This window comes from Gorilla gorilla, chromosome 20 (genome assembly GCF_029281585.2).
Source record: "Gorilla gorilla gorilla isolate KB3781 chromosome 20, NHGRI_mGorGor1-v2.1_pri, whole genome shotgun sequence".
NCBI classification, from domain to species: Eukaryota; Metazoa; Chordata; class Mammalia; order Primates; family Hominidae; genus Gorilla; species Gorilla gorilla.
The window spans coordinates 17,830,728-17,846,138 of NC_073244.2; the positions used below are offsets into that span (position 1 = coordinate 17,830,728).

A 15,411-nucleotide genomic window follows, 5' to 3' on the forward strand; every position below is an offset into this window, starting at 1 on the left:
GGCCTGGCCTGGCCTGGATTTCCTTCCTGCTATGAGGCAAAGGAATGACTCCATTGAACACCGAGTCTGGAATTCCCAGCACACATTTCTGAAAGATCGAGGAAGCTAACAGTGCCCCTTCTAACAATAAGTAGCAAGTTTGGCTGAAATGCAGATATCCAATGACCAGGGCGCCGGGAGTGAGCTTAGCCTTAGAAAGGCTGTAGCTAGGATTGATCAGCCGGGCTCTGCAGGGCTCCGTTACCCAGGGCTTACCCTGTCACTCAGGGCTGAGGGGCGGAGCCTGGAACCCAATCCAATCAGGGGCCCTGGGACGGGGCCCTGCCAACTGTCAATCCGGGGAAGCAGAAGGCCGCGCTCAGAGTTTCTGCACTCTTTTGTTGCTGGCGTCCGTTGCGTTCTGCATCCAGTCCTTGCTGCTCCGAGAGGCCCCAGGTGCCTCCGCCACTGCTTCTGTGACGCTGTCACCTGCGCTGTGACCTGCTCCGGAGTCATAAAGAGGACGCCGGGACACCAAGAAGCAGGGAAATGGTAAAGTGCCCGGCCTAGCGTCCAGATACGTGGAAGAGGGGCTGGGTGGAACCAACAGGATCCTGCTGTGGCGGGACCCAGGCCTCCGCTCGGGCGACCCCGGCGATTGGGACCCGCGTCCCCCATGGCGTGGCTTGGCCCTCGGTCCCCTCGGCCGCCAGGTGAGGCTGGGCCCGCAGCTGGGACCCCGGGCGTCCTGTCCCGTCCCTACGCGGCGACTGCGGCCCCGGCCCCGGAGTCCTCTCTGGGCAGCTCCGCGCCCGCAGCCCGGCGTCTTCCCAGATTGTGCGGGGGCCACGGGAGGGTCATGGGGGGTCGGATGTGTCCCGCCTTTCTTCTGCTAAAAATTAAACTGAGGCTCTGTTAACAGTTAAAGAGTTTGTTGGAGCAACAGCGATTCCGAGAGAGAAACACCCGGTCATGGCTTGTGATTGAAGAAAAGGCTTTTATAAGTTGCATAAGGAGGCAAACAGGATTAAATACTTGATTAGTTACAGTGATGCTGTCGCCGTATGTGGACTTGTCAACCTGAAATAAAAGAATCAGATTCCAGTTTTTTAAAGTTTACTCAAGCAAGAAGCTGGGAATGGCCCATTTGGGAAAATACAGGATCCACGGAAATGGGCTCAGTGTTTCAAATTTAAAAGTTTAAGTTCTTGCTTATATAGGCTAGAAATTTAACAGGATTACAACGTTTTTTATACAAGGCTAGTTTGTGAGGCACAACAATTTAATTAGAGTTTGGCCCGCCCCCATAGAGCTTTTTTTTTTTTTCTTTACATTTGGGTTTCATTTCCTTTCCAATTTTAAAGAGTATATTTAACATTCCAGCGTAAGGCAAGGTGATGCCAGCTTGGACAACATGGCGAGACCCCATGTCTGTACAAAATATTTTAAAAAATTAGTCGGGTATGGCCGGGCGCAGTGGCTCACGTCTATAATCCCAGCACTTTGGGAGGCCGAGGCGGGCGGATGACGAGGTCAGGAATTCGAGACCATCCTGGCCAACATGGTGAAACCCCGACTCTACCAAAAATACAAAAATTAGCTGGGCGTGGTGGCACGTGCCTGTAATCCGGCTACTCGGGAGGCTGAGGCAAGACAATCGCTTGAACGCAGAAGGCGGAGGTTGCAGTGAGCCGAGATGGTGCCACTGCACTCCAGCCTGGCGACAGAGCGAGACTCTGTTAAAAAAAAAAAAAAAATTAGTCAGGTATGATGGCCGCTTCTGTAGTTAGTCTGGAGGCTGAGGCAGGAGAATTGCTTGAGCCCAGGAGGTGAAGGCTGCATCAACGACAGTATTGAATTTACAGCTAATAGGCAAGGTGAGGGAGAGGATGGAAGTTGGTTTAGTGTCAAGAATTAGGGAAGAGATTGTCAAACGTAGGGAAAAGGGACTTGATTGGATATCAGGTTTGGGGGAATTTTCTCTAAACTCCCTTAGAAGGGTTTTTGCTACCACAGGGCTCTGCAGGAAAAGGCCAAAGTCTACTCAAGAAGAGGGGGGCTCTGAGGAGCCTGACTAGTTTGATCAAAGAGGGAGTTTTTGGGACCCCTCCCCCAGCCTAGTTCTTCCCAGGTATGACAGTAAATCCCTAAATTTCTGGTTTTCTCCTCACATTCAAAAACACCAACTTCCCCTCACCAATTGACATCCTTATCAATTATGTGTTTCCCATGCTACATTTGAAACAGCTGCCATATTTTATCATTTTTCCACAGACAAATGAATGGCACTATTTAAAAATGTTATCAACACCTCTGAAAATAAGGAAAACTTTTTTTTTTTTGAGACAGTCTCACTGTGTCTGTCGCCCAGGCTGGAGTGCAATGGTGCTATCTTGGCTCACTGCAACCTCCGCCTCCTGGGTTCAAGCGATTCCCCTGCCTCAGCCTCCCAAGTAGCTGGGATTACAGGCATGTGCCGACATGCCCGGCAGATTTTTGTATTTTTAGTAGAGACACGGGAAAGAAAACATTTTTTAAAAATTTTAGTCCAGGCACAGTGACTCACTCCTGTAATCCCAGCACTTTCAGAGGCCCAGGTGGGAGGATTGCTTGAGCCCAGGAGTTCAAGACCAGAGTGGGCAGGGCAACATAGCAAGATCTCATCTCTACTGAAAACAAACAAACAAAATAGCTGGGCATGGTGTCATATTCCTGTAGTCTCAGCTACTATACTCGGGAGACTAAGGCGGGAGGATCGCTTGAGCCCCGAAGATCCAAGGCTGCAGTGAGCCTTGAGGGCACCACTGCACTCCAGCCTGGGAGACAGGGTGAAAATTTTCCTCAAAAAGCAAAAACTTTAGGGCTTGGCATGCTGGCTTACACTTGTAATCCCAGCACTTTGGCAGGCCGAGGTGGGAGGATCACGTGAGTCCAGAAGTTTAAGACCAGCTCAGCAACATAGAGAGACCCCGTCTCTATTAAATACATAAATAAAATTTTAAAAAGAAAAAAATTATATTTTGTTTATGAATATTTTTTATGAGAGGAAACTATTCAGTAACTACCCAAAACGACATTGGGTAAAACCCCATGCCTGATTGATCATCTTTTCATGTGTTTGTTGGCCATTTGTGTATGTCTGGGAGAAATGTCATTAAAATCCATTGCTTGGCTGGATGTGGTGGCTCATGCCTATAATCTCAGCACTTTGGGAGGCTGAGGCGGGTGGATCACAAGGTCAGGAGTTCAAGACCAGCCTGGCCAACATAGTGAAACCCTGTCTTTACTAAAAATACAAAAATTAGCTGGGCATGGTGGTGCGTGCCTATAGTCCCAGCTACTCGGGAGGCTGAGGCAGGAGAATTTCTTGAACCTGGGAGGCAGAGGTTGCAGTGAGCCAAGATCACGCCATTGCCCATATTTTAGTAAATTAGTTTTCTTTTTGGTACAATAATTTTTCTAGTTAATTACAATAAGAAAAACCTTAAAAATTTTACTAGCTCAAGCATTTTAAGTGTACCATTGAGTTAGTTTGACAATTTTATATAACTTCTCTAAGATGAGTCATACCGCATTTTTCTTTTTCTGACTGGTCTTTTGCAGTTAGCATAGTATCATGAAGTTTCATGCCTGTTGTAGTATGGGACAGGATGTCATTTTATAAGAATAAATAATATCCTGTTGTGTATATATGTACATTTTCATTATCCATTCATCCATCAATTGGCATTTAGGTTGATCTACCTGTCGGGTGTGGTGAACAATGGATTTCAATTCATTTTATTTTATTTTTTATAGAGATTGGATCTCACTCTGTTGCCTAGGCTGGTCTCAAACTCCTGGGCTCAATTGATCTTCCTGCCTCAGCCTCCTGAAAGTGTTGGGGTTACAGGCATCAGCCACTGTACCCAGCCATTGATGGTTTTCAAATATTTCTTTGAGATCCTACTTTCAATTCTTTTGAATTGAATATAATTCGACCCAAAAGTGGGTTGCTGGAACATTTGGTAATTTTGTTTTTAATTTTTGAGGCACCGCCGTACTGTTTTTCATAGGTAAGCCATTTTACAATCCCTTGGACAGTGTACATAGGTTCCAGTTTGTCAGCATGCTCATCAAAGCTTTCCATTTGGCATGTTTGATGTGTTTTTTGTAGTTGAATTATGGAAATTCTTTATATTTGCTGAATATTAAGACCATATCAGATATATGACTTACCAACATTTTCTCCAAATTGATGAGTTTTCTTTTCCCTTGTTGATAGTGTGTTCCCCTGCACAAAAGTTCTTAATTTTCATAAATCACATTACCTTTTTGTTAAGACTGCCCCCCCCACAGAGTTTTTACCTCTAAACCTTGTCCCCATTCATCCTTCAGCACTTCATCAATTACAATTTATGTTGTCTTACCCCAGTATTATTTCCCATAATGGTTTTGGTCATGGGTTTCTGTTTCAGTTAGTTATGACTCTCTTAATCAGTTGGGTTGGTGAGATCCCATGCAAAATTCGGTTTTTGTTTGTTTTTGGATTTGCCTGTGCTGTTTGAATGAGAATCAAATCCACTTTCCAGATACCATCAAAGGTTAAACTTTGTGAACACACATTTTCAAGTATATGTAGTCTCAGGACTGCTGTTGTGAGTTTTTTTCTGCACATGAATTAGTAGGACTCTGTTACAAAAGATGCTACACACCCAATGTACAGAGAGACATTGGGGTACCCAGGAAACACATCTTTCTCTCCGGATTCACCAAAAAGAGACATTTTCCTATTCTTTTTTTTTTTCCAAGGTGGAGTCTCACTCTGTTGTCCAGGCTGGAGTGCAGTGGCTCTCTCTTGGCTCACTGCAACCTCTGCCTCCTGGGTTCAAGCGATTCTCATGCCTCAGCCTCCCTGAGTAGCTGGGATTACAGGCGCCTGCCACCACACCCGGCTAATTTTTGTATTTTTAATAGAGATGGGGTTTTGCCACATTGGCCAGCCTGGTTTTGAACTCCTAACCTCAGGTGATCTGCCTGCCTTGGCCTTCCAAAGTGCTGGGATTACAGGCGTGAGCCACCATACCTGGCCATAAATTTGTTATTTTGGAATAATTTTAGATTTATAGAAAACTTGCAAAGATAATCTACAAAGTTCCCATATACCCGTCACCCATTTTCTTCTAATGTGAGCATCTTACATAACCATGGTCCAACAAAACTAAGAAGTTATCATTTGTATATTACTATTAATGAAATTCCAGATTTTCAACAGTTTTTCCACTAATATCCTTTTTCTATTCCAGGACCCAATCCAGTATACCCCCACTGTATTTAGTTCTCATGTCTCCTTGATCTGCTTTGTGACAATTTCTCAGTCTTCCCTTGTTTTTTAAAATCACTTTGACAGTTTTAAGAGTGCTGGTCAGGTATTCCATAGAATGTTCCTCAATTTGGAATTTTTCTCATGATTAGACTGGAGTTAGGTGTTTTGCGGGAGAATACCACAAAGGTGAAGTGTCCAGGCTCATCACTTGATACACCTGGTGACAGTAACCTTGATCACTTGAATGAAGCAGTGTTTGTCAGGTTTTTCCACTTTAAAGTTACTATTTTTACCCCTTTCCATACTCTGTTCTTTGGAAGTGAGTCACTAAGCCCAGCACAGGTCCAAGGGAGGAGGGCCAATTCAGCTCCTTAGTTCTGGAGGCTGGGAAGTCTAAGATCAAGGCACGCCAGGCGCGGTGGCTCACGCCTATAATCCCAACACTTTGGGAGGCCAAGGCGGGCAGATCACGAGATCAGGAGTTTGAGACCAGCCTGACCAACATGGTGAAACCCCGTCTTTACTAAAAATACAAAAATTAGCTGGGCATGGTGGCGCATGCCTGTAATCCCATCTACTCAGGAGGCTGAGGCAGGAGAACTGCTTGAACCCGGGAGGCAGAGGTTGTAGTGAGCCAAGATCGCGCGACTGCACTCCAGCCTGGGTGACAGAGTGAGACCCCATCTCAGAAAAAAAAAAAAAAAAAGATCAAGGCACTGGCAGGTACCATGTCCAGAGGGTCCATTCCTCATGAACTCCATCCTCTTGCTGTGTCCTCACGTGGCAGAAGGCTACATTTTCCTATTCTGCTATTGCTTTACCCATAGTTACACTCTGGCATCAAAATTGCTGTTTGAGAGGAAGTGAGTGTAGACAGGGGAGTAAGAGGTCTGATGACAGAGGCAGGGAATAAATGTTTGGAGTCCACAGCATCATAAGAACTTCTTGAGAATAGAGTCTAGGCCCCCAGTGCTGTCACTCTCACCCATCCTCCTCTACACATGTGAGATGTTTCAGGACCCAGTGGCCTTTGAGGATGTGGCTGTGAACTTCACCCAGGAGGAGTGGGCCTTGTTGAATCCTTTCCAGAAGAATCTCTACAGAGATGTGATGCAGGAAACCTTCAGGAACCTCATCTCTATAGGTAGGGGTGACAATATTACCTCCCTCAGTGAATTGAAGAACACATGTTTCTAGTTCATCAGTGCTATTCAGGGATTTGGAATATGGATAGGCAATCCTTCGATGAATAAATCAGGCATGGCTGCAGTGTCCCATAAACATGGAATCTAATGATTTTTAAATAATCTTATACTAATTCAGGACTATTTTTTAGGGAAGAAATGGAAAGACCAGAACATTGAAGATCAATACAAACATCCCAGGAGAAATCTAAGATAATTTACACTCACAAGACAAAGAAATGTCTCTAAAGAAAATCTCAGATTGTCAGAAATTGTTAAAAAGAAGCCAACAAAAGAAATAAGCTCAGCATAAAATGTATTTATTCTTAGAAAGTTTTCTCGAAAAACATATATTTCAATGTGATATAGAGGTTTAATGTTCATAAAATAGTTTACTTGGAAATAGTATTAAGAAACCTCAGCTGGCCGTGGTGGCTCACACCTGTAATCCCAGGACTTTGGGAGGCCAAGGTGGGCGGATCACCTGAGGTCGGGAGTTCAAGACCAGTCTGACCAACATGGACAAACCCTGTCGCTAGTAAAAATATAAAATTATCCAGGCGTGGTGGCACATGCCTGTAATCCCAGCTACTCGGGAGGTTGAGGCAGGAGAGTCGCTGGAATCCGGGAGGCAGAGGTTGCAGTGAGCTGAGATCACGCCATGGCACTCCAGCCTGGGCAACAAGAGCAAAACTCCGTCTCAAAAAAAAAAAGAAACCTCATGTAAATATTCTTTTTTTGATGATAGATATAGACAGGCCATCTTGTAGAATGTGTGATCCATTCATGTTTAAACAATTCAGACAGGGCAGAAAGCCTACACTTCATGGGATAATGTTAAAAATGCAGCTGGACATGGTGGCTCATGCCTGTAATCCCAGCACTTTGGGAGACCAAGGCAAGAGGACCACTTGAGGTCAAGAGCCCAAGATCAGCCTGGGAGACACAGCAAGACTCTATCTCTACCAAAAATAAAAAATTAGCTGGGTATGGTGGCACACACCTGTAGTCCAACTTTCTGGGGAGCCTGAGGTGGGAGGATCACTTGAGCCCAGGAGGTGAAGGCTGCAGTGTGTTATGATCACGCCACTGCACTCCAGCCTGGGTAACAGAGTGAGACTTTGTACCAAAAAAACAAAAACATTAAAAATGCAAGTGTAATACTTATTAACGAATATTAAATTGCTTATAAACAGACCCTTAATTATGTGCTTGGCATTTTTCACAGAAATTTTATGGGAGAGAGACTCTTTGAGAGTACAGAAGGTAGTTAGTGTGGAGAAACTTTCACCCAGGTTCTGGAAGACATGCTGAACAAGAAAACTCTTCCTGGAGTAAAATCATGTGAAAGTGGTACATGTGGAGAAGTCTTCATGGGATATTCATCCCTTAATAGGAACATCAGAACTGACACTGGACACCAACCATATAAGCGTCAGAAATTTTTAGAGAAGCCATATAAACATAAACAACTTGGGAAAGCCTTGAGCCATAGCCACTGCTTTCGAACACATGAAAGGCCTCACACTAGAGAGAAACTTTTTGATTGTAAGGAATGTGGAAAATCTTTCATTTCTCCTGCAAGCATTTGAAGACATATGGTAATGCACAGTGGAGATGGACCTTATAAATGTAAGTTTTGTGGGAAAGCCTTGGATTGTCTCAGTTTATACCTTACCCATGAACGAACTCACACTGGAGAGAAACCATATGAATGTAAACAATGTGGTAAAGCCTTCAGTTGGCACAGTTCTGTTCGAATCCATGAAAGAACTCACACTGGGGAGAAGCCATATGAATGTAAGGAGTGTGGGAAATCATTCAATTTTTCCAGTTCCTTTCGCAGACATGAAAGGACACACACAGGAGAGAAGCCGTACAAATGTAAGGAATGTGGGAAAGCCTTCAGTTGTCCCAGTTCTTTTCACAGGCATGAAAGGACTCACACAGGAGAAAAACCCTATGAATGTAAACTATATGGGAAAGCATTATCTCGCCTTATAAGCTTTCAAAGACACATGAGAATGCACACTGGAGAGAGGCCTCATAAATGTAAGATATGTGGGAAAGCCTTTTACTCTCCCAGTTCATTTCAAAGGCATGAAAGAAGTCACACTGGAGAGAAACCCTACAAACGCAAGCAATGTGGGAAAGCCTTCACTTGTTCCACTTCATTTCAATATCATGAAAGGACTCACACTGGAGAGAAACCCTATGGGTGTAAGCAATGTGGGAAAGCCTTCAGATCTGCCAAGTACATTCGAATACATGGAAGGACTCACACTGGTGAGAAACCCTATGAATGTAAGCAATGTGGGAAAGCATTTCATTGTGTCAGCTCCTTTCATAGACATGAAAGGACTCACACTGGAGAAAAATCTTATGAATGTAAGCATTGTGGGAAAGCCTTCACTTGTTCCATATATATTAGAATACATGAAAGAATTCACACTGGAGAGAAACCTTACCAATGTAAGGAATGTAGGAAAGCCTTCATTCATTCCAGTTACTGTCGAAAACGTGAAAGAACTCACACTATTAATATATGAGAGAAATGCTATTTTTTAATTTTTATTTTTATAGAGACAGGGTCTCACTATCTTGTCCAGGTTGGTCTTGAACTCCTGGCCTCAAGCATCCCTCCCAGCTTGAGGTGTCAATAAAGGAAAGCAATAAAATGTAGAGATGGAGTTAGGTGATGCCACGCTGGGATTCACTGGTGGCCTATCTTACATATGATTTCGAAGGCAGACATGAGGAAGGCCTTAGTCACATTTTAGAGCCAGCCAAATTCACATGGGCTGTGTGGCCCCATGATTCTAGCCCATTTTCCTGATTCTCTGGCTTGTCAATCAAGAGTATCCTCCAAATCTCTTGACTGTCCTTTTTTCAGAGGTGTAGGTTTCCAAAGATGTCCCCAGAAGCTCCACATTCAAGTTCTATCTACAGTTTGGTTTTTCTTTAAGTATTGTAATGTCTATACCAGAGAGATAATGCAGACTGTCATGGGTGGGGAATGTTCTCTGATGCTCAACTCCCCTAGTCTGCAGATTGAGTTGGTAGGAGGTGTGATTTGTTTACATCCACCTTTGTTCCTGCTGGTAGTGACCTTGTTCTTGATTCAGCCTGACAGCTACTATGCTGCCATCAGAACCAACTTGATGAGAGCTCTGCTGCCCTGTGCAGTGACTGGTCTCATCCAGGACTCTCATGTGAGAAGGAACACCTTGCTCTGGTCAGGAAATGTCTAGTGTTTCCTGTTATCCACAGGAAAATGTAATGCCTCAGTTCATTTTCAGTTATCTTTGATTATATGTGATTGACAATGTATATTTTTGAGGGAGCAAAGAGTTTTGTACATATTTCTTAAAAATAGTTTATTCAGCTGGGTGCAGTGGCTCATGCCTGTAACCCCAGCACTTTGGGAGGCCGAGGTGGGCGGATCACGAGGTCAGGAGTTTGAGACTAGCCTGGCCAACACGGTGAAACCCCATCTCTACTAAAAGTACCAAAATTAGCTGGGTGTGGTGGTGGATACCTGTAATCCCAGCTACTCGGGAGGCTGAGGCAGGAGAATCTCCTGAACCTGGGAGGTGGAGGTTGCAGTGAGCCAAGATCACGCCACTGTACTCCAGCCTGGACGAGAGAGCAATACTCTGTCTCAAAAAAAAAAAAAAAAGTTTATTCACTGTTCTTCAGTTGTGTACTTACAAATGTTGTTCTCTTTTTTTTGTATACTGAGAAGCTCTATTAAAATATCCCTTGTCAACATGGATCAGATCAAATGTATACTGTTACCAAATTATTTGTTTGATATTGTGAATCAATATCACCATGTGTACAAACCTCATTTATTTCCTGATGTAAATTATACATTTCATGCATATCTACTTATAATTTTTACCTTTTTTTTTTTTTTTTGAGACAGGGTCTTGCCCTATAACCCAGGCTGGAGTGCAGTGGTGCAATCATAGCTCATTGCAGCTCTGAGCTCCTGGGCTTAAGCAATCCTCCTGCCTCAGCCTCCTGAGTTTCTGGGACTACAGGTGTGCACCATCATGCCTGGCTAATTTTTTTTTTAATTTTTAGTACAGAGGAGGTCTTGTTATGCTCCCCAGGCTAGTCTCCAACTCCTGGGCCAAAGCAATCCTCCTGTCTCAGTCTTCCAAAGTGCTGAGATTATAGGCGTGAGCCACTGTTCCCAGCCACAATTTTTATCTTGACCATAATTTGTCATTCTTTTATAATCCCCGAAGTTAAATCTTGCTGTTATGAGTGCTCTCTTGCCCAAAACCACCAGTACTAAAAAAACTGTTGTCAAAGAGGATGTAATAAATTGTAGTAATAAATATGACCACAAGCCATAAATGACTGCAGAACATATCAATGAGTGTTCTCCGTAGAATTTCTTACAGGATTTCTGTTTTAGGTGCATTGTTCTCTATTCAAGGAGGTGAGTCATTTTTGTATATTGGATGCTGTCAGGATGTGAACTTAATTGTACCACTGCTAATCATAGTAGTTCTCACCTAGAAGGAGAAAGAATGGATTGGAGGTAAACCTAATTGAAGACAATTGCTGGTCAGTCCATTATGAGAAGAGGGGAATTGGAATTTTTGGTAATTTTTATGATTTGAAATATGTTTTCTTCTATCCCATCTAGGGACGTGGTTACAGAGTGCCCTCGTTTTTGTCCTGCTCCATCATGGTCACTGAGGAGCACTGTTTCACACTGCAGGTGTCTGACATGGCTTAAGATTTGGCCTTGTGGTGAGGGGAGGCAGCTCCCAGACTTGTGGACCTGTTTTTGCTTTACTTATTCTCCAAAACCTAAGATATTTCTTAGAGTGTATGAACACCGTTCCACAAAATGCTCCAGTTAAAAATATATAAAGTCACTTACTCCTTAGGAAGCTATATAATACTTTTAAAGAAATTCCTTACTGAGTCAAGTGCGGTCAATATATTTATGTAACCGTCTGAATGCACGCCTAGGAAGGATGAAAGTCAGCATCACTATTCCAACCAAGTCTTTCTTGCTCAGATAATATGCTCTTGATGCAACCCTCTTTTTTCTTTTTGACACAGGGTCTCATTCTATCACCCAGGCTATGTGGAGTGCAGTGGCATGATCTCGGCTCACTGCAATCTCCACCTCCTGGGCTCAAGCGATCCTCCCACCTTAGCCTCCCAAGTAGCTGGGACCATGCCCAGCTAATTTTTGTATTTTTTTTTAGAGACAAGGTTTCACCATGTTGCCCAGGCTGATCTCGAACAGGAGTTCAGCAACCCTTTTATGCCACACTGTAGAGTAATAGGCAACATGGAAAAGTTAGTTTTATATATTATACAGTGGCATGGAACAATCCAATCACTTTTTTGAAGTGCCAGCCAAACTCTTCTTCAGAGAAGCCTGTTTGAAACCCCCTAGAGTCAAAACCTGGTACCACAGGACAGAGCAGCAATGAGTGACCAACCCCTGACTCTATGTGCAGATGACACATCCATCCCCAGATTAGGTATCAACATAAGTGAAAGGTACTGTCATTGCCTGTCATTTTTTTTTTGAGATGGAGTCTCACTTTGTCACCCAGGCTGGAGTGCAGTGGCACAATCTTGGCTCACTGCAACCTCTGCCTCCTGGGTTCAAGCTATTGTCCTGCCTCAGCCTCCCAAGTAGCTGGGATTACAGGTGCCTGCCACCACACCCGGCTAATTTTTGTATTTTTAGTAGAGATGGCATTTCACCATGTTGGCCAGGCTAGTCTTGAACTCCTGACCTTGTGATCCACCTGCCTCGGCCTCCCAAAGTGCTGGGATTACAGGCGTGAGCTACTGCACCCAGCCCATTGCCTATCAGTTTTTATAGAGTGTCGCTTAGATCAAGAAAGAGATGGTAATACAGAGTTAGGTGTGTCTGAAACCAAACACGGCCTCATCCTTCTCCCTTGAAGGCCAAATGCACTCTGAGAGTTTGGTTAGAGTACAAACAACGCCACCCACTTCACTCTAGATGTGATTTTCTACAGGAGGCGGGCACTGTGTTGGGATGGCCAGTGAAGGTAAGGAACGCTAGAGGTGCAGGTTTAGGTGATGAACAGGACACAGCCTGGACATTATTAGCCTTGACTATGGAGGTGTCTTGATGTTTCTCAAATTGAGACCAGTCTGGCCAACAGGAAACTGAACTGGTTTTCAATGGAAAAACTCATCTGTATAGGGATCTATTCGCTTCCTTTAAGTTTCAGTTTCGTTATGTGGCATTTAGCATGAGTGACTCCATTTTGGTCTGATCTGGTTTCTAAGTGCCTAGTGCAGAAGCTCAGTCCAAAACAATGGCCTCCCATAATTTTCATTTTAACATTTCCTTTATACTAATACATTATATCAGGTCACCTCAAATGTCACCTCCACAGAGGGTTCTTCCGCTCACCTCAGTTAGTCCTACTTCTTTCCATTCAGTTTTTTGTTACACTGCACTTTTTAGGATCTGGGAAATCCAATCAAAGTTCACAGGGTTTATTGCTTTTTCTTTTTCTTTTTCTTTTTTTGAGACAGAGTCTCGCTTTGTCGCTGCCCAGGCTGGAGTGCAATGGTGTGATCTCGGCTCACTGCAACCTCCACCTTCCAGGTTCAAGCGATTCTCCTGCTTCAGCCTCCTGAGTAGCTGGGATTACAGGCATGCACCACCACACTCAGCTAATTTTTGTATTTTTAGTAGAGATGGGGTTTCACCATGTTGGCTAGGCTGGTCTCGAACTCCCAACCTCAGGTGATCCACTCACCTCAGCCTCCCAAAGTGCTGGGATTACAGGCATGACCACTATGCCCAGCCAGGTTCATTACTTTTTAAAAATCAATCTATGAAAAGTTAAATTGGCCAGGCATGGTGCCTCAGAACCTGTAATCCCAGCACTTTAGGAAGCTAAGGTGGGAGGATCACTTGAGGCCAGGAGTTGGAGAGCAGTCTGGGCAACACAGTGAAACCCCACCTGTACAAAAAATACAAAAATTCGCTGGGCGTGGTGGCGCACACCTGTGGTCCCAGCTACTTGGGAGGCTGAGGTGGGAGAATTGCTTGAGTCCGGAAGACCGAGGCTGCAGTGAGCTCTGTTTGCACCACTGTACTCCAGCCTGGGTGACAGAGGGAGACCTTGTCAAAAAAAAAAAGAAAAGAAAGAAAAAAGAAAAGAAAAGAAAAATCATGTAAATGAAACCAAATTCAGTGATGTTACCTTAACTTTTTTTCGGTAGAGACAGGGTCCCACTATGTTGCCCAGGCTGGTCTCAAACTCCTGGCCTCAAGAGATCCTCCTACCTTGGCCTTCCAAAATGCTGGGATTACTGGTGTGAGCCACCACACCTGTCCTACCTTTATTTCTAATAACTAGTATGCCTTACATTAAAAAGTCCTTTAGAAAACAGCTTTGAGCCATTTTCCACATAGGGGAAGTCAATGAAGCTCCCTCTTGTGGTGAGGGCGACTTTAACATCCACACATCCTGTCTGGGGGACTGGATTTCTGAGTTGTGCTGAGACTTAAGAGTGGAAAAAAAGTCTACTCTTTTTCCTCTGCTCTCACACAACATGGAATACTTCTGTGACCAAATGCAAATATTTGAGAAGTGTCCCCCACATACCAAGCAAAGCATCAATTCTGCAACTGACTCCAGCTCGATGTCTTCTAGTTCCAACACTTTCTACGTTTACATAAGGTACAAAACTGCCTCAGAAATCATCTGACCATGTGTCCCGGTTTGCCAATGATAATCCTTGATAGTACCTGTTGTCCCAACATAGTTTTTCATAGCACCTCATCTTCTTGCCATGGTTATCTGTGTCTGAACAATGAATATGTATGAATACTTTCACACATAAGCAAAATTAGGTTTATTAAATGAAGTTTCCAGGAATGTTCAAATTTCAACACCTGATTTGCCCTATCACAAGTTATGGCTGTGCTAATTTCTCCAGGAAATATTCACAGAATATTGAATTTATCATTGTAAGGTGTGGAGCAATGAAGATGCCCAAGAGGCCAGGCACACACCTGTAATCCCAACACTTTGGGAGACTGAGGCTGGAGGATCACTTAAGCTCAGGAGTTTGAGATCAACCTGAACAACCGAATGAGACCCCATCTCTACCAAAAATAAAAAACTTGCCAGGCATGGTGGCAGGCACTTGTAGTCCCACCTACTTAGGAGGCTGAGGTGGGAGGATTGCTTGAGTCTGGGAGGTTGAGGCTGCAGTGAGCAGCCATCGCACCACTGCACTCCAGCTTGGGCGATAGAGTGAGACCCCGTCTCAAAAAAAGATGGCTAAAACATAATTTTTTTTTTGAGACGGAGTCTCACTCTGTCTCAGGCTGGGATGCAGTGGCACGATCTTGGCTCACTGCAACCTCTGCCTCCCGGTTCAAGCAATTCTCCTGCCTCAGCCTTTCAAGTAGCTGGGATTACAGGCATGCGCCACCATTCCTGGCTAATTTTTGTATTTTCAGTAGAGACAGGATTTCACCATGTTGGCCAGGCTGGTCTTGAACTCCTGACCTCGTGATCTGCCTGCCTCAGCTTCTCAAAGTGCTGGGATTACAGGCATGAGCCACCGCGCCCGGCCTGCCTAAGTCATAATTTCTATGACAGAATTTCTCATTTACAGCTTCCCCTGAGACCGTCTTTCATTTCAGTTAACCCTGCTCCTTGGGGTTATATGTGAGATAAAAGTGCCATGCTATATCATGTTCCCTGGCTCAGTCCTACGCAGCATGTCCTGAAAAATGGGTCTTCAGTCACTGTCAACGCACCAGGGATAGATATACATAGTACTGAGAGCCTCTAAATCTTTAATAAGTTCTGGCTTGGTTAGCTCCCTTACAAGGAAAACCTTGCTGCAGTCCATAGCAGTGTGAGGAAGCCTTGGCCATGCCTCATCCCATTTCCC

The 15,411-nt window shown here is 44.2% G+C and overlaps 1 protein-coding gene and 1 long non-coding RNA gene across 2 annotated transcripts; both read left to right on the forward strand.

Moving 5' to 3' along the window:
• Positions 1-720: 720 nt before the first annotated feature.
• On the forward strand, positions 721-1,083 carry LOC134757657 (uncharacterized). Its single transcript, XR_010131893.1, has 2 exons — positions 721-816; positions 902-1,083. It is a non-coding gene; the product is annotated as an uncharacterized lncRNA (long non-coding RNA).
• Positions 1,084-7,703: 6,620 nt separating this feature from the next.
• Positions 7,704-10,837, forward strand: LOC101126415 (zinc finger protein 491). Its single transcript, XM_004060063.4, is given in 1 exon segment — positions 7,704-10,837. A coding segment is annotated over 1 exon segment (1,314 nt). The 3' UTR covers positions 9,018-10,837.
• Positions 10,838-15,411: the final 4,574 nt, after the last annotated feature.